Genomic DNA, 23,525 nt, shown 5'->3' with positions numbered 1-23,525 from the left:
GGGAAGGGAGGAGAAAGGCAGAAAGACAAGCCTGTGAACCCAGGTCACAGCCGACTCAGAGACGCCACGAGCAAGGAGGTGGACGAGGTAGAAGAAGTCCGTCTGGGACCCGAAGAGGGCCGGCTTCCTCTCTTTTATTCTCTTCTTTGGACCCTCTGTTCACTCTTAGTGACCCTTTTTTTATTTTTTATTTTTTCATTTTTCCGAAGTTGGAAACAGGGAGGCAGTCAGACTCCCGCATGCGCCCGACCGGGATCCACCCGGCACGCCCACCAGGGGCGAAGCTCTGCCCACCAGCGGGCATCGCTCTGCCGCGACCAGAGCCATTCTAGCGCCTGGGGCAGAGGCCACGGAGCCATCCCCAGCTGCGGGAGGGGAAGAGAGAGACAGAGAGGAAGGGGGGGGGAGGGGTGGAGAAGCAGATGGGCGCCTCTCCTGTGTGACCTGGCCGGGAATTGAACCCTGGACTCCTGCACGCCAGGCCGACGCTCTACCACTGAGCCAATCGGCCAGGGCTCTTAGTGACCCTTTTATTCTCCCTCATTTCCTCTCCGTGATTCTCAAGACTTTCCCCCTGGTCCGTTTGTCCGTCTGCCCACCGGCCTCGAGAGCTTGGCCTCCTTCTGTCCATCCCAGACCCTGCTGCACTTTTCTTGGTTCCTCCGTTTTCCTCTCCCACATGGTTTTGCTGTCAGTGGTCAGAGGAGGCGAGTGGGGTGACATGTGTGGACACACGCTCAGCCAGGGGTGGGGGGCTCCTGTGTACCCCCTCCCGTAGAAGCCACGTCCCGAGACCCCAGGCACTCTCCTCTGAACACACTGCCCGCCCGGGATGGAGGTGTGGAAGGAAGAGGAAGGTTCACGCCGCTGTTCTTTGGTTGGGGACGCAGCCCCCAGGCAGGACCTCCGTCCGTGTCCCCGTCGTGCAGCCCACGTCCTCTCTGTGTCTCGTTCCCACTCCAGACGCTGGACGACCTGGAGGAGCGCGTGAAGGAGGCTGGGATTGAGATTACGTTCCGCCAGAGTTTCTTCTCGGACCCGGCTGTGCCCGTCAAGAACCTCAAGGTGGGTTGGAGAGCAGAGCAGGGGGGAAGAGGGAAGAAAGGGGGTGTTTTTTGGGTTTTTTTAATTGAGATGTCACTGACCTCTGACACGGCGGCAGCGTAAGGTTTGGTTACGTTGATAGATGGCGGTGTGATGGGCACCCGAGCCTCAGCTCACGCCTCCATCACGGTCACATACGTGTTTTGCTGGGAGACAGTCACATCTCCCGAGGAAACTTCTCTTCATCCTGCAGCTAACATTGGTCCGCTGCCTGTGGAGCAGACCTGGGCACCGAGCTCTTTTCGGGACAGGAAATCACAGCTGGGAGGGCGCCTGACGTAAAGCCCCTCTGGGGGCCCCAGGCGTCACTCGGGGGCTCTGTTTCTCTCCCCACCCCGTAGCGCCAGGACGCCCGCATCATCGTGGGACTCTTCTACGAGACTGAAGCCCGCAAAGTGTTTTGTGAGGTGCGTGCGGCTGGGACCCTTCGCGGGAGGGGGGACGGGGTGGGTTCTTGGCATTGGGCACCTCGTGGGGTCTCCCCTCCGCACCTCTGCTCCAGTTGATAGCAAGTGACCCGAGGTCACGATGAAGACGATGTCCCCGTCCCTGGGCTCTGACTCCATCTCTTGGCGTCTCACACACACGGCGCTTTCTCTGGGTCTCACTTTGCTGCCACTTTGTGGTGCTGGGGAGACTGCGGTTCCCAGCTTTCCTTACTGGCTGGAAAAGGCCAGTTGGAAGTAGAGGCTGGGGAGGAGTTCAGGGGGAGTCAGGAGCCTTTCCTACACCCCCCCCCGCCGCCCCCAAGACGGCAGATTTCTCTTTTCCAGTCCTCTGCTCTGTTCTTCTCACCAGAAACTGGATAGTGTCAAGTGAGATGAGATGAGACAGAGAAAATGAAACCAAGACCCAGGCCTTCCCCACCCCCCACATTCAGGTTTACAAGGAGCGGCTCTTCGGGAAGAAGTATGTCTGGTTCCTCATCGGCTGGTACGCCGACAACTGGTTCAAGACCTACGACCCGTCCATCAACTGCACCGTGGACGAGATGACCGAAGCGGTGGAGGGTCACATCACCACCGAGATTGTCATGCTGAACCCTGCCAACACCCTCAGCATCTCCAACATGGTGAGGGGCCGCCTGGGCAGCGAGGAGGGGGGACCCTCAGCATCTCCAACATGGTGAGGGGCCGCCTGGGCAGCGAGGAGGGGGGACCCTCAGCATCTCCAACATGGTGAGGGGTCTCCTGGGCAGCGAGGAGGGGGGGCCCAGGGAGCCTCGAGGGGGAAGGACCACCCTCAGCATCTCCAACATGGTGAGGGGTCTCCTGGGCAGCGGGGAGGGGGGGCCCAGGGAGCCTTGAGGGGGAAGGCAGCAGCCGAGGAGTGTTGAGGTTCGGGGACAAGGAGCCTCCGCCCACCTGGGACTTGTCTGCGCCACATTTCCTGTGGATTCCAGTTCTGCTCTGACTGCTTCCTTGGGCAGGAGAGAGAGAGGGAGAGAGAGAGAGGGGGAGAAAGCGAGAGAGAGGGGGGAGAGGCGATGAGAGTGGCCTGCGGAGGGGAAGGGCCGTTCCCGTGGAAACGGGGCGAGGTGCTGAGGGTGGCAGAGACGCTGTCTGCGTGAGAACGCACCTTGACCGGGAGAGCTGTTCCTGGGCAGGAATGCGTATTTAGATTCTCGGCGACTGCAGAGAGCTTTCTAGACTCGCTTTCATTTCTGGTTGACGCTCAATTAGCTGGGCTCCTGATGCCTTTTTAATGATCCTCTTAGAATTTTAGAGGCGAAGGGACGTTTGGAATTATTTAGCCGCCGGATATAGCTGGTTAGTGACAGAGCCAGGGCATAGAGGGACGGGGTGGGGGGAGGGGAGGCACGACATCTTAAGGAATACAGAGTCGCAGGTGGTGAGCTGGGTAGGGCTCCTGTGTGCGTGCTCAGGATACCGAGGGCTGCCCAGCCCTGGAATACCCGCTTTGGACGGCATGCGAGGGGTGCGTTCGTGGTGATAAAGCCCTTCCTCCCCGAGCAAGCATCTCATGAAGGCAAAGTTGTATGGTCGTTGCCTGCGTCGTCGTGAACCAGGCGCTTGTGGGTAACACAGCGTGAGCGACCCCCTGAGCAGCACTCCGGTGTGGGCTCATCATTCCCGTTTTACTGGCCAGGAGACTGAGACGCAGGGAGGGTAAGCGACTGACCTGTCCCCGGCCAGGGGACAACCGAGTGGTCAGGCTGGAATGGAGCCCTGGTTGGATCTAACTCCGTACCACTCTGCCCCCATGACCTTCCGTGGGAAACCCCGGGGTCTGAAGAACACGGGGCAGCTCACGGAGGCTCTTGAGCAGGAGAAGATGATTCAGGAGGCTCATTCTCGCAGTGGATCCTGATGGAAGGGTCAGTGGCCATGTGGGGCTCTTCCTTGTCAGGGACGTTGTCCTGGGACATCCCAAGGGGACTCTGTGTACAGGTGTCTTGGTTGAGAGATACAATGGGAAGATCCTAGAAGGTCACTAGCCAGAGGCGTCGTCTCCGAGAACCCGGGGAAAGGCCTTGTTGGTGTCCTGAGCCCAGGACCTTCCTGGTGGCTTCTGCTTCCTAACGGCAGCTGGAGGAGCCCCTGACGGGAAGCCGGGATTCGATTGGGGGAAATAAAGGAATATCGGGATTGGGAGCAGAATGAATGGGTTGGATGGAGGCCTCTTTCCACCTCTTGGTCTCTAGAGAAAGATGGTGTCTGCCTGCCTTTGGGGCCACAGGGCTTCTAGTGACAGCAGGCCTGCTCAGTAGCCTAAAGCGCCAGGGGAGGAAGCCAGGGTTTCCTAGAGGGCAGAAGCGGCCCATACCACTCACGAGGGAAGAGATCATAGATGGATTAGATGGGACCCAGAGAAGTGGGCCAGACGCAGGGGCTGGTCTGAGGGGCCCAGAGCTGTGTTGATTAGAAAGGAAGCAGACGACCCCGCGTCTGGATGAAAAATAGTCCTGAACCTTTCGCTTCGGTCAGAGCCGTCTGGAAGGTTAGTTAGTGTACAGACCACTGGCCTCTTCCCTCGGAAGTTCTGATTCAGGAGGTCTGGTGTGGGCCTAGGAGTTTACACTTCTGGAATGTTCCCTGAGAAGAGGGATGCTTCCGGTTTGGGGAACACATTTTGAGGACTATTGAGCAGGGCAGTGCTGCTTGTCAACCAGAGGTTGGATATCTAGGGGCGGACGACGATATTGGTTGTCACAACTGCTGTCTAATGGGCAAGACGGATGCTTCCAGAAGATACTGCAAGGCACCAGACAGAAATGCTTCCAGAAGATTCTATAAGGCACCAGACAGGGATGCTTCCAGAAGATTCTACAAGGCACCAGACAGGAATGCTTCCAGAAGATTCTACAAGGCACCAGACAGGAATGCTTCCAGAAGATTCTACAAGGCACCAGACAGGGATGCTTCCAGAAGATTCTACAAGGTACCAGACAGGAATGCTTCCAGAAGATTCTACAAGGTACCAGACAGGGATGCTTCCAGAAGATACTGCAAGGCACCAGACAGGGATGCTTCCAGAAGATTCTACAAGGTACCAGACAGGGATGCTTCCAGAAGATTCTACAAGGTACCAGACAGGGATGCTTCCAGAAGATACTGCAAGGCACCAGACAGGGATGCTTCCAGAAGATACTGCAAGGCACCAGACAGGGATGCTTCCAGAAGATTCTACAAGGTACCAGACGGATGCTTCCAGAAGATTCTACAATGTACCAGACAGGGATGCTTCCAGAAGATTCTACAAGGTACCAGACAGGGATGCTTCCAGAAGATTCTACAAGGTACCAGACAGTCCCCCCCCAAACAGAATGGTCCTGTTCCAAACGTCAGTGGCCCGAAGATGGAGAAGTCGTGGTTTAGAGAAAGTCTTTAGGGGCCAGGGACGGGAGACCAGGTTAGAGTGGTTCTGGAGAGAGATGATAGCTCTGGGCTGGAGCGGCAGGTGGTGCTGGGGGGTAAGATTGTGAGTAAAATGAGTGCATTCTGATTGGGACAGAGGGCCCGTCAGCTCTGGGCCAGTACAGAATAGAAACCGACTTCCGTGTGCACATTTCAGACGACGGCCAAACATCCGTCCTCGCACTGGGCACAGCCAGACAGGGCTGGTAAACAGTACCGTAAACCTGCCCTTGTTCCCTTCGCCAATCCCTGTGGGTCATGAAATTTCTGTTGTTCCTCTTTTCTCTGAGCTGCTTAATAACGTTCCCACTTGAAAATGGACAGCCATCTATCTCTGCTGACCCACGGAGTAGAGATGTCTTCGGTAGCTAGTTCTGTGGGGGTCAGTGGTGCTACCAGCGGCCATGCGTGTTAGTGGTGGTGACCTGGAGCCCGCAGAGGGGGAGGGTTTGGGCAGGGCTGGCCTCAGGCAGAGCCGTTGAGTCCCTGCCCACGTGGGTGATTTTCTGATGTAGCGTTGACGTTGAACTGCAGATTGCATAGACCTGGAGGCGGAAGGACTACTGAAGAAGCCCCAGCCTAACGCTGTCTGCTCAACAGATGCTCTGGGAGAGGCGTTTCAGCTCACCGAGGCAGTGCAGGGCGGTCAGGCAGGCTAGGGGCTTGTAGGGTGGTCAGGCAGGCTAGGGGCTGGCAGGGCGGTCAGGCAGGCTAGGGGCTTGCAAGGCGGTCAGGCGGGCTAGGGGCTTGCAGGGCGGTCAGGCAGGCTAGGGACTTGCAGGGCGGTCAGGCAGGCTAGGGGCTTGTAGGGCGGCCAGGCGGGCTAGGGGCTTGTAGGGTGGTCAGGCAGGCTAGGGACTTTGATGCCAGGCTGCCTGGGTTTGAACCCTGCCGTGCACGAGCAGTCCAACTTCAAGCAACACAGGCTTCTCTGTGCCTCAGTTTCCTAATATCTAAAATGGGCCACTGCCTGACCAGGCGGTGGTGCAGTGGATAGAGCGTCAGACTGGGATGCAGAGGACCCAGGTTCAAAACCCTGAGGTCGCCAGCTTGAGCATGAGCTCATCTGGTTTGAGCAAAAGCTCACCAGCTTGGACCCAAGGTCGCTGGCTCGAGCAAGGGGTTACTTGGTCTGCTATAGCCCTCCGGTCAAGGCACATATGAGAAATCAATCAATGAACAACTAAGGTGTCGCAACGAAAAACTAATGATTGATGCTTCTCATCTCTCTGTTCCTGTCTGTCTGTCCCTGTCTATCCCTCTCTCTGACTCACTCTCTGTCTCTGTCTCTGTAAAAAAAAATAATAAAATAAAATAAAAATAAAATGGGCCACAAACATCACTGGATTACTTATTTAAGGATTCAATAAGGTGATCTATACGCCTTTAGAAAAAGTGCCTGGTCCACTGTATGAACGACATCAATGTTCGCTACTGTTATTACTGTGAACGTTATTCTGTGTAGGGAGGAATATTCATGAAACATTTCAACCCGAGAATGAAGAGAGAGCTTGGTGATTTGAAAGGGACTAAGTTGATTCTAAGGATTCAGTCTTGTGTACTGGGACGTGTTAGGGAGTGACAGAAGTTGAGCTTAGTCTTAAGCACTTTTAATTGAGGCCATTGATCATATCGTTACAGATGCTTCTGAGACGGTTGGGGACATAGGACTTGAAAAATGGAGCTGGATTGTAGGTCTGAGTAATAGGGACAAAGATGAAGTTGGGACACAGGGAAATTCACAAAGATGTGACTTTGCGAGAATGTAACTTGCTTTATACCCAGCACTTTATATAGGTGTTATTTCATCCTTATAATCTTTCAAGGGGGTATTATTCCCATTTCACTTATTTATTTGTTATTTTTTCCAGTTTGTTTATTTTGTGTATGTTGAATTGGAGTCAGATAAATTATATATTATTTTATTATTTTTAATTTATTATGGTATTATTCCTATTTTAAAGCTGAATAACAAACCACTGAAGTTTAATAACTTGTTTAAGATTACATAACAGGTTAAGTGGATTAGTTAGAATTAGAATCCATCCATCTATATTTATTCATTCAATGGACATTTAAAAATTACTTCTTTTTTTTTTTTTTTACTTTTTTTTTTTAAAGCAGCGTAAGTCTCAGCAGAGTTGAGAGAAAGGTGCATACATTTCCAACGCTTCCTGCCTCTCTGCACATGTATTGATTCCTCCGTCATTAACATTCCCAGAGTGGTTACAATTGATGAACTTACATTGGCACATTATCACCCCAAGTCCATAGTTTACAAGAGGGCTCACTCTTGGAGTTATGCATTCTGTGGGTTTAGAAATGTATAATCACGTTATACTGTTATACATATCATCTGTATGATACTATAATGGTATTATTGAATACATAGTATCACACAAAGTATTTTCACTGTCCTAATCCAATGGACATCCATCACGCCATCACGGGCTGGGCACAGTGCTGGCTTCTGAGGAGGACGAGAGGAATGGAACCTGACCGGGTCCTCAAGGGGAGCACAGGCCAGGCCAGTCTGTCTTCAGAGCCCAGGCTGTGTCTAGTCTACCTTCGTGACTCCACAAGAACAAGACACCTGTCCTCTGTGTCTCCGGAAAGTTGAACAGAAAGAAACACAAGCATGGCATGGGCAGTGAAGATTTTTTATAGTCTCTTCATTTGTTTCTTCCTTCCTTTTTTTTTTTTTTACAGGGACAGAGAGGGGGTTAGAAAGGGACAGACAGGGAGAGAGATAAGAAGCATCAATCATTAGTTTTTCGTTGTGACACCTTAGTTGTTCATTGATTGCTTTCTCATATGTGCCTTGATTGTGGGCCTTCAGCAGACCAAGTAACCCCTTGCTTGAGCCAGCGACCTTGGGTTCAAGCTGGTGAGCTTTTGCTCAAACCAGATGAGCCCGTGCTCAAGCTGGCGACCTCGGGGTCTCGAACCTGGGTCCTCTGCATCCCAGTCCGACGCTCTATTCACTGTGCCACTGCCTGGTCAGGCTCTTCCTTTCTTTATGAGAGTGTGTGTCTGTTAATATTTGATACATTTCAAATCTAAACAGTGCGTCTTACTGGGATCTTGTCGAGAGGTAGCCGCTGAGCCTTCCTGGGTGTGGTTTCTGGGAGGTAAGGAAGGGCAGGTCTGATTTTCTCCGTTAGACGGGAGACATTTCACACATTTAAAGCAGTTTGCCCTACGGTCGTTTAGCTGAGCGAGACATTTCACACATTTAAAGCAGTTTGCCCTACGGTCGTTTAGCTGAGCGAGGTTACTGCCAGGCATAGAAATTCAGGTCTCTTGACCCATTTCACGACAGGTTGTTTTGTTTTTTAAGCTTTCTTGAAAAAGAGAAGATTGAGGGTAGGAAGGGTCGTGAGTCGGGATTGAATGATAACTTTATAACAGTTAGGGTTATTTCTGCAATACCCAGTCTTCTGAAAACTGCCGGAGAGCCAGCCAGTGAACTTAAAGCACTCGAGGATGGTAGGAAGTCAGCACCCTGAGAAGAAGCGTCCTGGTTGGCGGGTAGAGAGAGGAAGGCCGGGGGCCACCTCTCCTCGGGTCGTTCAGGGTTAGAGGGCTGTTGGGTCCTAGGTCGGCTCCTTTGGGAAAGTCTAGAGATGAGAGTCGTGACTCCTCATGGGGTCATCCATTCTCTTGCTTTTCTATTTTCTATCCCTTGTCATTTATTGTATTTATTTTTATTTTTATTAAGTGAGAGGCAGGGAGGCAGAGAGACAGACTCCCACATGTACCCCAAAGGGGATCCACCCGGCATGCCCACTATGAGGTGATGCTCTGCCCATCGGGGGCCATTGCTCCTTTGCTCAGAACAGGAGCCGTTTCAGCGCCTGAGGCGAGGCCATGGAGCCGTCCTCAGCACCTGGGACCAAAGTGCTTGAACCATTAGAGCCATGGCTGCAGGAAGAGAGAGAGAGAGAGAGAGAGGAGAGAGGAGGGGAGGGGAGGAGTAAAAAGGCAGATGGCAGATGGTCACTTGTGCCCTGATCGTGAATCAAACCTGGGACTTGCCCGTGCCAGGCTGATGCTCTACCGCTGAGCCAGCCATGCGGGGCTAGCCTTTGCCATTTATTATGCAAAGTGTCTATTCATTAAAGTTCTCTGTTTGTGGTTCTGAGCTCACAGCAGTGCACACTCAGACCACTGGGCCCAGCTGACCACAGCTCTCCTCTAGTCGCTTCTGACGTAAGACAGACACTTGGGGATAGTTGAAGATTTTAAATAAACAGGTGCTCCGCCTGACAACACCAACATACGCTGTCTATTCAAGTTGAAACATCGCACCAGGGTCAGATGCCACCCACCTTCCCACCCACACCCCAACCCTTTCCTCCCCAGACGTCCCAGGAGTTTGTGGAGAAACTGACCAAGCGACTCAAAAGGCATCCCGAGGAGACGGGCGGCTTCCAGGAGGCACCGCTGGCTTACGACGCCATCTGGGCGCTGGCGCTGGCCCTGAACAAGACCTCTGGCGGGGGCGGCCGCTCCGGTGTGCGCCTGGAGGACTTCAACTACAACAACCAGACCATCACCGACCAGATCTACCGGGCCATGAACTCCTCGTCCTTTGAGGGTGTCTCTGTGAGTCCCAGCGACCTGTGTCACCCTGTGCCGTCTCCCGCTGAGAGAGGGAAGGGGACCCTGACCCTGGAAACGTGTGTTCTCTTGGTCTCTCGGTTTCCTCCCTGTAATCATTCTCTGACCGACGGAGGAAGTAGGAATGAACCAGAGAAACACACGGGGGACGAGAAGGGAAAATTTCTTTCAACCTCTCACCTCATTGGAGTCCAGATATTTATAAATCAGATAAGAATCATGGGCTTTTGAAAGGGACAACAGAAAGATCATCTCCTGGGTCCTTTTCAAGTGGAGAAATTAGCATCCAGAGGGATTTGGTGGCTTTCTCCGGTCACACAGTCAGAAGCCAGGTGTCCTGGTGCCCTCCCTGGGGATTTTTTTTCCCTGTTCAAACCTCAGGGGTGACGCTTCTCAAAAGAAGACCGTTTCTGAAATCCAGGCTGTGGGCATCCTGGGAATGTCCTATATGCAGGCAAATGCCATAAATAGCATCCATTCAGAAGCTCAGTTACCATCAGAAACATAAGGTTTCAAAGAGCCCGTGTTCTCGCTTTCACTGTTGCTTTTATCCCCCTGGCTGTCTCGGCCGTTCCTCCCCTCAGGGCCACGTGGTGTTTGATGCCAGCGGCTCCAGGATGGCCTGGACACTCATTGAGCAGCTGCAGGGTGAGCACGGAGGGGGCGGGGCAGCGGGAGGTCAGGGGGCGGGCGGGGGCGGGGCAGCGGGAGGTCAGGGGGCCGGTGGGGGCGGGGCTGGACTCCAGGGGGCAGCACAAGCCAGCCTTGGTGCCTCCCACCTCCTGCCCCCAGCCCTCTCTTTTTGGCTGAAACAGCCCAGTTTTATTTCTCACCGTTCTGCAGGCTGAAAGCTCAGAATGTGCTTTTCTCTAGTAACTGTCCATCAAGCTAATAAGTGCAGATACCCCTGACGACAGCCATGATAGGGAAACAGCCCCCGTCCGGCTGGGTTCCCTTTGAGTCGGAGGGGTTGTGTTCTTGAGAAGCGGCACACGCTTCGGAAACAGCCACTCTTTCCCCGTCGGTTCCCTTTAAAAAAAAATTTTTTTTTTTTTAGTGAGACAGGCAGACAGACAGCAGACAGGAAGACAGAGAGATGAGAAGCATCAACTCTTCGTTGCGGCACCTTAGTTGTTCATTGATTGCTTCTCACGCATGTGCCTTGACTGGGGGGGGGTGCTCCAGCCGAGCCAGTGACCCCTTGCTCAAGCCAGCGACCTTTGGGCTCAAGCTGGGCGAACCTGTGCTGAAAGCCGGCGACCTCGGGGCTTTGAACCTGGGTCCTCAGCATCCCAAGCCAACGCTCTATCCACTGTGTCGCCACCCGGTCAGGCGGCTTCCATTTTAATTTCAGAAATTTCTCTTTGGTGGCCTGGGTGGAGGGGTTGATGACTTGCACACCCGTGGACTCCAGGAAACCTGCTCTTTGTAAAGAGAACGTACAGACTTTTCTTGCTGTGCAAGTGCGCATCCTTACTTTTTCTGTCGTCTGTATAGTTTGGCTCTCCTAGGTTGCGTTTCTTTATCACTTCGCGTCCTTGTGATTCTGCCAAACCTCCGGTTAATCGTCCAAGGCCGCCGCGCGCTCAGCCTCTTGTAGCGCGGCCAGGACGGCGGCCGCGTTTTTGGCTCCCTGTGAAAAGCGTCTTTCTTTCCTTGTCCCGCCTCCCACGCTCCCTCCGCGCCTCAGCTCCTCGCTGTATTCAGGCGACAGGAAATGGACTCCAGCCATGGGGAGGGGGGTGTGAGTCGGCTTTCCATAGAAACGTTAGGGGACCTGGACCAGTCCCAGGATTTCTCCGGAGCGATTGAATTCCTCTTGGCAGCTCTTGCAGGTGTGACCTGGATCTAAGGAGCTAGAGCCCAAGCCAACCAGCCTAAGAGCCATTTATGAAATTAAAATGAAAGCCCCTGGGGATGCCTGACCAGGCGGTGGCGCAGTGGATAGAGCGTCGGACTGGGATGCGGAGGACCCAGGTTCGAGACCCCGAGGTCACCAGCTTGAGCACAGGCTCATCTGGTTTGAGCAAGGCTCACCAGCTTGAGCCCAAGGTCTCTGGCTTGAGCAAGGGGTCTCTCGGTCTGCTGTAACCCCACCTCCGCCCCCACCCTGGTCCAGGCACATATGAGAAAACAATGAACAACTAACGTGCTTCAAAGAATTGATGCTTCTCATCTCTCTCCCTTCCTGCTGCCTGTCTGTCTCTTTTCCTCTCTCTGACCCTGTCTGTCTTTGTCACAAAATAAACAAAAAACAAATAAATAATAATAAAATAAAATGAAAGCCACTGGGGAAATAGATTCTGTCACAAGAGGGAGGATAAACACGGTTGAAGCTTTAACGCAAGAATCAAAGTGGGAGACTTCTTGCTCAGGGAGGTGTCAGGCTGTGGCATGAGCGGCCGGCACTGTGGAGCCTTCTTTACTGAAGGGCTTTATATATACCTAGAGGACGTTATTGGATTGGTGGGACCGACCTGACCCTGCCTGTCCACGCGACCCCTCGTCCTCCTGAGTATCTCCTGGGGCTCGGGTGAAGAGACACTCAGGGACAGCCCTGGAGAGCTACTTTAGGGAAGTAGGAAACTGAAGATGCCCAGGCTTGGCTCTTCTCCTGCCGTGGTCATGCCGACTGTCCTCTGCCCGTCTCCCCAGGTGGCAGCTACAAGAAGATCGGCTACTATGACAGCACCAAGGACGATCTCTCCTGGTCCAGAACAGACAAGTGGATCGGTAAGCAAGTGGACCCTGTTCCTGTCCCTCTTTGGCCCCTGGAGCAGTCCTGGGAGAGAGCCCTCACTGGAACGAAGAGGGAGGAGCAGGTGGCAGCAGGCTGAGGTGCACCGGGGCGGTGGGCCAGGGCCAGGGTCAGAGACAGAGAACAGAATCTCCTGGGTGGGGGTAAGGGAGACTGGCGTGTTTGCAGAGGGAGCGGGCAGTTGGCAGCACGCACTATTAACAAGTCCCTGGGGGCTGGGGTTGGGGGGGTAGGCAGGGCTGGAAACTGAAGCTCCATTAGGATCTCCCGGATGTTCTGGTGCCTTTGACATATCTGGCCTAGAGTTTGCCTCTCTGTCTCTGTCAGTGAAACATTCGCTTTACGCTGGCTGTAGGAGAGGATGCAAAGTGTCTTCTGCTAGGACGGGCATTTCAAAGGGAGCAATATAGTCTCTGTGCGCTGGGTGGGCTAAAATAATAGGAAATGGCAAGATACTAAAAAGGTGGACAAAGGGAAGAAGGCCCCGGCTGACGAAATGAAGGCTTGGCCTCCTAACGGTCTTCAGGGTGGAGGGAGGAGCAGCCACAGGACACCCTGCCCTCTGCCCTCCAGCTGGAGTCCTCCGGCCGCTCCTGTGGCGGCTGGGGCTCCGAACTGCTTTATCATTTGAATTTAGGGCAGTGTTCTCTACCGCTATAAATGCTTCATGGCCTAAATTACACTTTCTCCCAAGCTGAGCAAATTGAAATTAGCCCCCCCCCCCCAACTCTGACAAATTGAAGCTTCCTTTTAGTATATGTGCTGCCGAAGTGAGCACTGAAGCTTCCTTTTAATGATAGCTTGGAAAGCACCTTTGGGAATATCACCCTGGGGATTTTATTTTGTTTCTTCTTTTCCTAAAGTTAGAGGAGGTCAGATCAGATACCTGGAGGCACTTCTTTTTTTTTCAGGTTTTTTTTTTTTGTTTGTTTGTTTTTTTTATGAGAGAGTCAGAGAGGGATAGATAGGGATAGACAGACAGGAATGGAGGTAGATGGGAAGCATTAATCATCAGTTTTTTGGGGGGGTTTGTTGGTTTGTTTTTTTTGTATTTTTCTGAAGCTGGAAACGGGGAGAGACAGTCAGACTCCCGCATGCGCCCGACAGGTATCCACCCGGCACGCCCACCAGGGGCGATGGTCTGCCCACCAGGGGGCGATGCTCTGCCCCTCAGGGGCGTTGCTTTGTCGCGACCAGAGCCACTCTAGTGCCTGGGGCAGAGGCCAAGGAGCCATCCCCAGCGCCCGGGCCATCTTTGCTCCAATGGAGCCTGGGCTGCCGGAGGGGAAGAGAGAGACAGAGAGGAAGGAGAGGGGGAGGGGTGGAGAAGCAGATGGGTGCTTCTCCTGTGTGCCCTGGCTGGGAATCGAACCCGGGACTTCTGCACGCCAGGCTGATGCTCTACCACTGAGCCAACCGGCCAGGGCAATCATCAGTTTTTTGTTGTGGCACTTTAGTTGTTCATCGATTGCTTTCTCATATGTGCTTTGACCGTGGGGCTATAGCAGACCGAATGACCCTTTGCTCGAGCCAGCGATCTTGGGCTCAAGCTGGTGAGCCTTGCTCAAACCATATGAACCCACGCTCAAGCTGGTGACCTCGGGGTCTCGAACCTGGGTCTTCCGCGTCCCAGTCCCGCGCTTTATCCACTGCGCCACTGCCTGGTCAGGCTTTTTTGCAGTTTTTGATTTGAGCTCTAAGGAGCCTCCTCTGCTTCTCAGCTACGCCCCTTCTTCCCCTTCCCGTTATTTTTTTTTTTTTCCTTGCAAGACAGAAAAACAGAACAATAACAACAACAGAAACTAGAACTAGGGTGATGGCCCTCAGCCCTCGTCGGCCTCTAGACAGGACGTGGCTCCGTTTTCTGATTGCGTTTCTTCCTGCCCCCTGAGGGCTGTGCTCGGGCAGCCGTGCGGCTCAGGGTGGACACGGCCCTCCTGTCCTCACCCCAGAGACGTGAGCGAGCGCCCACCAGCAGCTCTGCCCACCGCCGTCCCTGTCCCACCTTCACTCCTCCGTCCTCCTTCCTCTCTCTTCCCCCTCTGCCCCTCCCCCTGTGCCACAGGAGGGTCCCCCCCTGCCGACCAGACCCTGGTCATCAAGACGTTCCGCTTCCTGTCGCAGAAACTCTTCATCTCTGTCTCGGTTCTCTCCAGCCTGGGCATTGTCCTAGCTGTTGTCTGTCTGTCCTTTAACATCTACAACTCCCACGTCCGGTAAGGGTCTCTTCCTACATTTTTTAAAAAATTTTTATTTTATTAAATGAGAGGAGGAGAGGCAGAGAGACAGACACTCCCGCATGTGCCCCAACCGGCATTCACCCGGCACACCCGCTGAACGGCGATGTTCTGCCCATCTAGGGCCGTTGCTACCTTGTTGGACAACTGAGCTATTTTTAGCACCTGAGGCAGAGGCCATCCTCAAGTGCCCAGGGCTGAAACCAATTGAGTCATGGCTGCAGAAAAAGAAGAGAGATAGAGAGAGAAAGAGAGAGAGAAGGGGAGGGGTGGAGAAGCAGATGGTCACTTCTCCTGTGTGCCCTGACCAGGAATCGAACCCAGGACATCCACACACCGGGATAACACTCTACCACGGAGCCAACCAGCCAGGGGCCTGACTTATTATTTTTTTTCTGTACTGTCTGTCTCTCTGAGATAATGACCGTTGAAGGGAGTGAGAATCAAACCTTAGCAACTCCGAGGCCTGGGGCCATTGGGATTTTCACTCTGACTTCCTGCTTTCTCAGTGATCACTGAGAACACGGGGGAAACCGGGTGGAATGCCTGTCCCTGCTCCAAAGCAGCTAACAGAAATATAAAAAATCCTTTGGGAGCGGGCAACACAGTGCAGGGCTCTGAATAGAGAGGATCCTGTGGGGGGAGGAGGGATCTGAGCTGGGAAGCCCCGGGCAGCCGGCTTTCTCTCAGGGCCCTGCTGCCCGCTGCGGGGGGGCCTGGCCTCCTCTGTCCTGTGGTGTTGGGACGGCCCAGCCTCCCTGGGGAGAGGGTGACTCTGCTGTCCTCCCTCTGCTTCCCCTCCCGCCCCTCTGCCCTAGTTACATCCAGAACTCACAGCCCAGCCTCAACAACCTGACAGCTGTGGGCTGCTCGCTGGCGTTGGGACGGCCCAGCCTCCCTGGGGAGAGGGTGACTCTGCTGTCCTCCCTCTGCTTCCCCTCCCGCCCCTCTGCCCTAGTTACATCCAGAACTCACAGCCCAGCCTCAACAACCTGACAGCTGTGGGCTGCTCGCTGGCGTTGGCCGCGGTGTTCCCCCTGGGGCTGGACGGTTACCACATCGGGAGAGGCCAGTTCCCCTTCGTCTGCCAGGTGAGGACCGGGTGGGCAGGGCCCGGGCCGAATGTGGCCGTCACCCCCCCTCGGGGGCCCTCCTCCAAGACGTCACCGCCGCCCTGGTCTGTGGCTCTGTCCCCTCCTGTCTGTGTCCCCAGATGCTCCCATTCCGTATGTAATTCACTGGCTCCCATTCCGTAATTCACTGGCGGCCCCGAGGTTGCCCAGGGCACGCCTTGCAGAGAAGGGGAGGGGGCGTTCGAGAGGAAGAAAGGTTTCTGCACAGAGGACCCGTGAGCAAGGGTGGCTTGTCTCTGGTGCGGGAGCTGAGAACGGGAACCCGGTTTACTGTGGACGCCTTCGTTGTTGAGCTTGGGCAGGACGGAGGCAGAAATCTGAACCAACTGCCGGCATCGCGATGGGAAGAGACCGCTGTTGCACAGGGAAGAGGTCCTGTGGGACTCTCGGCACGGGGAAGATTCTGGGGCCGTGGTTCCAACAGTGGTGTTTGTGTGGTTCTCTGTTATGCTGGAAGGAAATGCCCATCGTTTCCCCTGCCCACCCTCTGCCTCCCCTTTCCTCTGTCTGCCCAGTGCCGGTCTCCATCGTGCATTTCTGCACAGGGCACCTGTGCACAGGCACACACACCCAGGTCGTCAGGGGTGGTCTGTGTCCAGTGGGCTCAGAATGCGGAGGGGGAGGCAGATGGTTAGCGTGGTGCGGCGTGACCCGTGTCAGGAGAGGCAGGTGGTTAGCGTGGTGTGGCGTGACCCGTGTCAGGAGAGGCAGGTGGTTAGCGTGGTGTGGTGTGACCCGTGTCAGGGGAGGCAGGTGGTTAGCGTGGTATGGTGTGACCCGTGTCAGGAGAGGCAGGTGGTTAGTGTGGTGCGGTGTGACCCGTGTCAGGAGAGGCAGGTGGTTAGCGTGGTGTGGCGTGACCCGTGTCAGGAGAGGCAAGTGGTTAGTGTGGTGTGGTGTGACCCGTGTCAGGAGAGGCAGGTGGTCAGCCATGGTGCAGCGTGACCCGTGTCAGGAGAGGCAGGTGGTCAGCCATGGTGCAGCGTGACCCGTGTCAGGAGAGGCAGGTGGTTAGTGTGGTGTGGCGTGACCCGTGTCAGGAGAGGCAGGTGGTTAGTGTGGTGTGGCGTGACCCGTGTCAGGAGAGGCAGGTGGTTAGTGTGGTGTGACCCGTGTCAGGAGAGGCAGGTGGTCAGCGTGGTGTGACCCGTGTCAGGAGAGGCAGGTGGTTAGCGTGGTGTGGTGTGACCCGTGTCAGGAGAGGCAGGTGGTCAGCGTGGTGTGACCCGTGTCAGGAGAGGCAGGTGGTCAGCGTGGTGTGACCCGTGTCAGGAGAGGCAGGTGGTCAGCGTGGTGTGACCCGTGTCAGGAGAGGCAGGTGGTCAGCGTGGTGTGACCCGTGTCAGGAGAGGCAGGTGGTCAGCGTGGTGTGACCCGTGTCAGGAGAGGCAGGTGGTCAGCGTGGTGTGACCCGTGTCAGGAGAGGCAGGTGGTCAGCGTGGTGTGACCCGTGTCAGGAGAGGCAGGTGGTCAGCGTGGTGTGACCCGTGTCAGGAGAGGCAGGTGGTCAGCGTGGTGTGGTGTGACCCTGTCAGGAGAGGGGTCTGCGCATGTACAAGGCGCTCTGGGGCCAATGAGAGCAGCTCGAGGGGCGGGGCGGACTTCAGAAAAGGAGGTGGCGTTGGGATACTGAGGGCTGCGTGGGACTTTTGTCCGCTGGAGAGTCGAGGATAAAGGGAACATCGTGTGGCTGACAAAGACAGAGAAGACAGTAGCGGACCAGGAGGGAGCGGTGCGCACAGGTGGCTGGAGGGTGGGCAGGTGGCAGGTGAGGACCAGGGAGCCGGGCCCGGAAGGCAGTGGGACCGCGTGGTGAGGGGTCCCCTGCTGCATCCTGAGTGAGGTGTCCAGGCTGTGACCTGTGGGCATGGCCACGTGCAGGCACTGGGGGCAGTGGGAAGTGACTGGCCATGACAGTCAGGAGGTTTAGGCAAGGTCACCGGGTAGCCAAGTGTAAGATGGAGGGGAGAAGCCCCGCCCCCCCCCCCCCCCCCCGCGGGCCGCGTGCTCCCTGCAGGTCCCGCCCACCCCCTGCGGGCCACGTGCTCCCTGCAGGTCCCGCCCCCCCCTGCGGGCGGCGTGCTTCCTGCGGCTCCGCCCTGCCCTGTGGGCCACGTGCTCCCTGCAGGTCCCGCCCCCCCTGTGGGCCACGTGCTCCCTGCAGGTCCCGCCCCCCCTGTGGGCCACGTGCTCCCTGCAGGTCCCGCCCCCCCTGTGGGCCGCGTGCTCCCTGCAGGTCCCGCCCCTCCCACCCTGTGGGCCACGTGCTCCCTGCAGGTCCCGCCCCCCCTGCGGGCCGCGTGCTTCCTGCGGCTCCGCCCTGCCCTGCACTCTGCGTGTCCTCTCCTTCCCTAGGCTCGCCTCTGGCTCTTGGGCCTGGGCTTCAGTCTGGGCTACGGCTCCATGTTCACCAAGATCTGGTGGGTCCACACGGTCTTCACAAAGAAGGAGGAGAAGAAAGAGTGGAGGAAGGTGAGCTGCTTGCACCCCCCCCCCCCCCCCCCCCCCCCCCCCGCCCCGTGCCCTGGCTCTCGGGCTTCGGCGACCTCCCGACTTGCCTCCCCTCCGTGCTGGCCCAGACTCTGGAGCCCTGGAAGCTGTACGCCACGGTGGGCCTGCTGGTGGGCATCGACATCGTCTTTTTCTCCATCTGGCAGATTGTAGACCCCTTGCACCGGACCATTGAGGTACAGCTCGGGGTCGGGAGGCTGAGCGGCCACACCCGGCCTTCCCTCGAGGCTGCATGTGGCCTGGAGGAGGGAACCGCCCGCCCGCAGGAGATGGCTTCCCTACCTTCCATACTGGAGCTCCTCCTCCCTCCCAGGAGGAGCCCCCACAAGGGGCCCCTGGGTTCAGCCGAGGGACGGAAGTGGTGGGGGTCTGTCTGGGAAGGTGTAGACTTCGCAGGCATCCTGGGAAGAGGGAGACGCCATTCATTCCCGAGGTGTTCAGGGCCAACCCTTCCAGGCCTGGCGTGGGATTTGGCCTCTGTCCTGGGAGTCTCAGGAAAGCGGGGAGCACAGTCAGGGGTCAGGGACTGAGCACAGGGAGGGGCCCAGGCGTGATGGACGACCACCATGCGGTGGCCTCATTTCTCCCTCAGACCTTTGCCAAGGAGGAACCGAAGGAAGATATCGACGTGTCCATTCTGCCCCAGCTGGAGCACTGCAGCTCCGTGAAGATGAACACGTGGCTCGGTGGGTTGTTGGGGACACGGGTCGGCAGGAATGAGGGTTTTGAAATAGAGGCTGCGTGCGGTGTCAGGTCAACCCTGTTCCAATGCTCTTCTCTGTCGTGACACTCATCTTCCCTGGGCGTGGGGGACGGTGGCAGGACAAGGCACAGCTCCTGCTCAGCAGAGACAGGGGCCAGGGGAGTGTCCCGTCCTCAGACCTGGCACCGTTTGTGTCTGGACAGCCCCGTAGAGTAAGGGCAGGCTGCGAGGGCGTGAGTTCAGGCCCCTCTGGCCTTTTTTTTTTTTTTTTTAATTTTATTTTATTATTTGTTTTTACAGGGACAGAGAGAGTCAGAGAGAGGGATAGATAAGGACAGACAGACAGGAATGGAGAGTTGAGAAGCATCAATCACCAGTTTTTCGTTGCACATTGCTACACCTTAGTTGTTCATTGATTGCTTTCTCATATGTGCCTTGACCGAGTAACCCCTTGCTGGAGCCAGCGACCTTGGGTTCAAGCTGGTGGGCTCTTGCTCAAACCAGATGAGCCCGCGCTCAAGCTGGCAACCTCGGGGTCTCGAACCTGCGTCCTTGGCATCCCAGTCCGACGATCTATCCACTGCGCCACCACCTGGTCAGGCAGGCCCTCTGGCCTTTTTAACGTCACTCTGATCTATGGCCACGCATGTCAGACCTAACCCTTCGTCTGGAAGGCTGGCTTCCCGCCTGGAGGGCGAGGGGTGAGGCGGTGTGGACGGCCCTGGCCCTTGCCTGCCTCACAGCTGGCTGTTCACGACTTTCATCTTCCTGGGGGACGTGACTCCCAGTCTCAGGAGGGAGGGGTGAGGTGGGGAGCACTGGAGGCAGTGGACAGGGAGGGGCCCTCGGTCACAGGGTTTGGTTGGAAGGGGAGGCTCCCACTCCATCGTGGGGCTCTGAGAAAGAGCAGCAGTGGGTGACTGGCCAAGGGAAGAGGCGTGAAGGGGGACATGGAGGTCCTGGTGCCTGGTGACCCTTCCCTGTTGTCCTAGGCGTTTTCTATGGCTTCAAGGGGCTGCTGCTGCTTTTGGGTATCTTCCTTGCCTATGAGACCAAGAGTGTGTCCACTGAGAAGATCAACGACCACCGGGCCGTGGGCATGGCCATCTACAATGTGGCGGTGAGCTCCGGGCCCCCTGGCACGGACCCCGGGGGCTGGCTGCAGCAGCCCTGACGTGGGGGTGCTGGGCAGGGCCATCTACAATGTGGCGGTGAGCTCCGGGCCCCCTGGCACGGACCCCGGGGGCTGGCTGCAGCAGCCCTGACGTGGGGGTGCTGGGCAGGGCCATCTACAATGTGGCGGTGAGCTCCGGGACCCTGGCATGGACCCCGGGGGCTGGCTGCAGCTGCCCTGATGTGGGGGTGCTGGGCAGGGCCATCTACAATGTGGCGGTGAGCTCCGGGACCCCCTGGCACAGACCCGGGGGCTGGCTGCAGCAGCCCTGATGTGGGGTTGCTGGGCAGGGCCATCTACAATGTGGCGGTGAGCTCCGGGACCCTGGCACGGACCCCGGGGGCTGGCTGCAGCAGCCCTGACGTGGGGGTGCTGGGCAGGGCCATCTACAATGTGGCGGTGAGCTCCGGGCCCCCTGGCACGGACCCCGGGGGCTGGCTGCAGCAGCCCTGACGTGGGGGTGCTGGGCAGGGCCATCTACAATGTGGTGGTGAGCTCCCGGACCCCTGGCACGGACCCGGGGGCTGGCTGCAGCAGCCCTGACGTGGGGGTGCTGGGCAGGGAAGGGCAGGCGCTGGATCCCGGGTCAGCTGGGTGGAAGTCTTAGAGAGTTTTTAATGCCTTGGGTTTGTGAAGTGCCGTCCAGTCTATGAACACACGTGAACACTGTCCTGTTGACCTTCACACAACCACCCCGCAAGGTGGGCACTGGAATCCCCGCCACGTAGATGAGGAGGCCGATCTGGGTCACAGGCTGGAATCTGCGTCCAGATTTCCCGCCAGGCGCGCCCAGGGGTCGCCTCTCCGGGACTCGGGGTGGTGCACCCAGAGATCCTGGGCGCTCCCGCCCGGAGGGACGGTAGGACCTGGAGCTGGGATGGTTTTTTTCGTTTGTTTGGGTTTTTTTTTACAATTCTTCACAAGCTAGCGTTGAGGATGACCCCAAGCTCGGATCCTTTCCGAGTGGCAAGCTCACCCCAGGGCTCTGAGCCTGCAGATCCCGGACTCCCTAACCCCTGTGCCCCTAGGTCCTGTGCCTCATCACGGCCCCGGTCACCATGATCCTGTCCAGCCAGCAGGACGCGGCCTTCGCCTTCGCCTCTCTCGCCGTCGTCTTCTCCTCCTACATCACGCTGGTGGTGCTCTTCCTGCCGAAGGTGAGCCTCCGGGGGAGTTCTCCCCCCCCCCATCCCGTCTTCCCGGGGCCTGCGCCCTCCCCTGCCTCTCCCCCTTCCCTAAGTTGGGGCTCAGCTTTGCTCCTTTTATTTTCATGTCTTCCCATTCCCACCCACCCTCGGCCCATCACTGACGCGTGGCGCCCTCCCGCAGATGCGCCGGCTGATCACCCGAGGGGAATGGCAGTCCGAGGCTCAGGACACCATGAAGACGGGGTCCTCCACCAACAACCACGAGGAGGAGAAGTCCCGGCTGTTGGAGAAGGAGAACCGGGAGCTGGAGAAGATCATCGCGGAGGTGTGCTGGTGCGGGGTGCGGGGTGGGATCCCGGGGTGGGGTCCCAGGGCAGGAGGCAACATGCCAGGCCAGGGGGTGAATGAGTGCAGAGGCTAGGGAGGGTAAGGGTCGAGCCAGGTGAGAGCCAGCGTGGGCCTCACTATCCGGGAGGGGGCCTCTCTCGCCGGGAGGGGACCTCACTCGCCGGGAGGGGGCCTCACTCGCTGACAGGCGCTCTGCGGAGCAGCGCTGAGCCCTCGGCCTCCCGCGAAGGTGACGGGTGCAGGTGCCCACAGCGCCCACGGGCCCGGGCTGCGCGGGGACGCAGCGGGCACGCTCAGGCTGGGCTGGCACCGGTCCCTCTGAGTTCTTGGAGGCCGCGCGCGCTGGCCTTCTCTCCCCTTTATTTCTCCGATCGTTTCCTCCAACGGGCGCCCCTTCCACGCACAGTTGGCTTCTCTTGTTCTTTCCGGATTCCTCACGGTCTTTTCTTTTGTCCGCCCGCCCCCGTGTTTCCTGCCCTGGCCCCTCCCTGCCTCCCTCCACACCCTCCACGATTTCCCCTTCTCCTGCGCTCCCCACCATCTTTCTTCCTCCAGAAAGAGGAGCGCGTCTCTGAACTGCGCCACCAGCTCCAGTCTCGCCAGCAGCTCCGCTCCCGGCGGCCCCCTCCGACACCCCCAGACCCCTCCGGGAGCCTGCCCAGGGTCCCCCCGGAGCTCCCCGACCGGCTCAGCTGTGACGGCAGTCGGGTCCATTTACTTTACAAGTGAAGGGCGTGTGCTTGTGTGTGTGTGGGGGGGGGGGGGTCGGCCGTAGGGAGGGGACAGGGAGAAGCGGGGCTCCCTGCCCCCCAGGCGGAGGAACAAACGCGCCGGCCCGTCTTGTCCCTTGTAAATACAGCTCCTCCGTGTGACCCTGGGGTTCCCTGGGCCGCCCGCGCTCGGGAACCGGGCCGTGTCCTCTCTTCTTCGTCCGGACGAGTTGATGTTACTACTCACACTGTCGTTGGTGCCTCCCTGGCGCTGCCCCCCGGCTCCCGGGCGGCCTCACCGCACACACCTCTCCCTTCCCTGCGCCGGCGCCCAAGGCCGCCCACCCCCTCGGGTTTTGGTTTTCATGGGGTGATTGAAGGAGAGGAAGTGGGGGGCAGGTTTGAGAGCTGCGTTCAGTGGGTGGTTGGTGAGAATCTTGACCAAAGGAAGTCACTCCTGACTGTCGAGATGGATGGACAGATGGACCCCTGAGGCGGGAGGTGGCGTCCTTCTCACACCGTGGTGTCCTTTCGGGAAGGCCTCCCTGCTGAATCTCAATAAACCAGTGACCGGCGTGACTTAGCACCTGTCCCTCACTGTGAACGGAGCGGGCTCAGTGTAAGCGCAGACTCGGAGGGCTTCACGGAACTGTACTGGCCAGACACGGAGGGGAGGGTGGGGGAGAGGGGTTTAATTAACCCTGCCAGGGCTTAGCTGGGCAAAGCAGGACACAGAGCTGAAGTTAGTGAGTGGTGACACTGGAGGTTTGACGCGTGGAATCCGAGGGCCACAGTGTCAGATTCCACCACGTGTGAAAACCTGTGTGACCTGTTTCTAAGTTCCTGCTGGTGGTGATCATAGCGGTCATCTCCCACGACCCTCGGGCCGCCTTACTCCCTAGGGCAGAGGCAGGGACGGTGCGCAGGGTGGTTCTGGGCCCGTGGAGTGTGCTGGGTAGATGCTAGCCACGGTCGCCACTGTGCCGTGACTTCTCTCACGGTGACGCACACGTGTCGGGACCCCGGAGCACGTGGCTGAGTAAATGCGAGGACTCTCCTTCCCAGGAGCTGAGAACCACCCTGGAAAGATGGTGACTGCTAAGAGACAGTGAGGGAGAGGGCCCCTAAGTAAGTGCTCCCCATCGGGGAAGTCCTCCTCTAACAACTCGGGGCGTCTCGGGAGGACTTGCTATCCAGA

General features: G+C 57.2%; 1 protein-coding gene across 2 annotated transcripts in view; it reads left to right on the top strand.

Moving 5' to 3' along the window:
• Positions 1-22,910, top strand: part of GABBR1 (gamma-aminobutyric acid type B receptor subunit 1) — a 33,249-nt gene extending 10,339 nt beyond the window's left edge. For both annotated transcript variants that reach the window (XM_066251290.1, XM_066251205.1), the window contains exons 8-22: positions 964-1,065; positions 1,446-1,511; positions 1,985-2,176; positions 9,348-9,590; positions 10,190-10,253; positions 12,261-12,338; positions 14,429-14,579; positions 15,559-15,691; positions 18,089-18,205; positions 18,313-18,420; positions 18,837-18,930; positions 19,940-20,067; positions 21,150-21,278; positions 21,451-21,594; positions 22,173-22,910. In XM_066251290.1, coding sequence (XP_066107387.1) covers positions 964-1,065; positions 1,446-1,511; positions 1,985-2,176; positions 9,348-9,590; positions 10,190-10,253; positions 12,261-12,338; positions 14,429-14,579; positions 15,559-15,691; positions 18,089-18,205; positions 18,313-18,420; positions 18,837-18,930; positions 19,940-20,067; positions 21,150-21,278; positions 21,451-21,594; positions 22,173-22,346 — 1,923 coding nt within the window. In that variant the 3' untranslated portion in view covers positions 22,347-22,910. The remainder of the gene's footprint in view (positions 1-963; positions 1,066-1,445; positions 1,512-1,984; positions 2,177-9,347; positions 9,591-10,189; positions 10,254-12,260; positions 12,339-14,428; positions 14,580-15,558; positions 15,692-18,088; positions 18,206-18,312; positions 18,421-18,836; positions 18,931-19,939; positions 20,068-21,149; positions 21,279-21,450; positions 21,595-22,172) is intronic.
• The last annotated feature ends 615 nt before the right edge of the window (positions 22,911-23,525 follow it).

The sequence above is a fragment of the Saccopteryx bilineata genome, chromosome 1 (genome assembly GCF_036850765.1).
Source record: "Saccopteryx bilineata isolate mSacBil1 chromosome 1, mSacBil1_pri_phased_curated, whole genome shotgun sequence".
Lineage (NCBI taxonomy): Eukaryota > Metazoa > Chordata > Mammalia > Chiroptera > Emballonuridae > Saccopteryx > Saccopteryx bilineata.
This window is presented reverse-complemented; position numbering and strand designations above follow the sequence as displayed.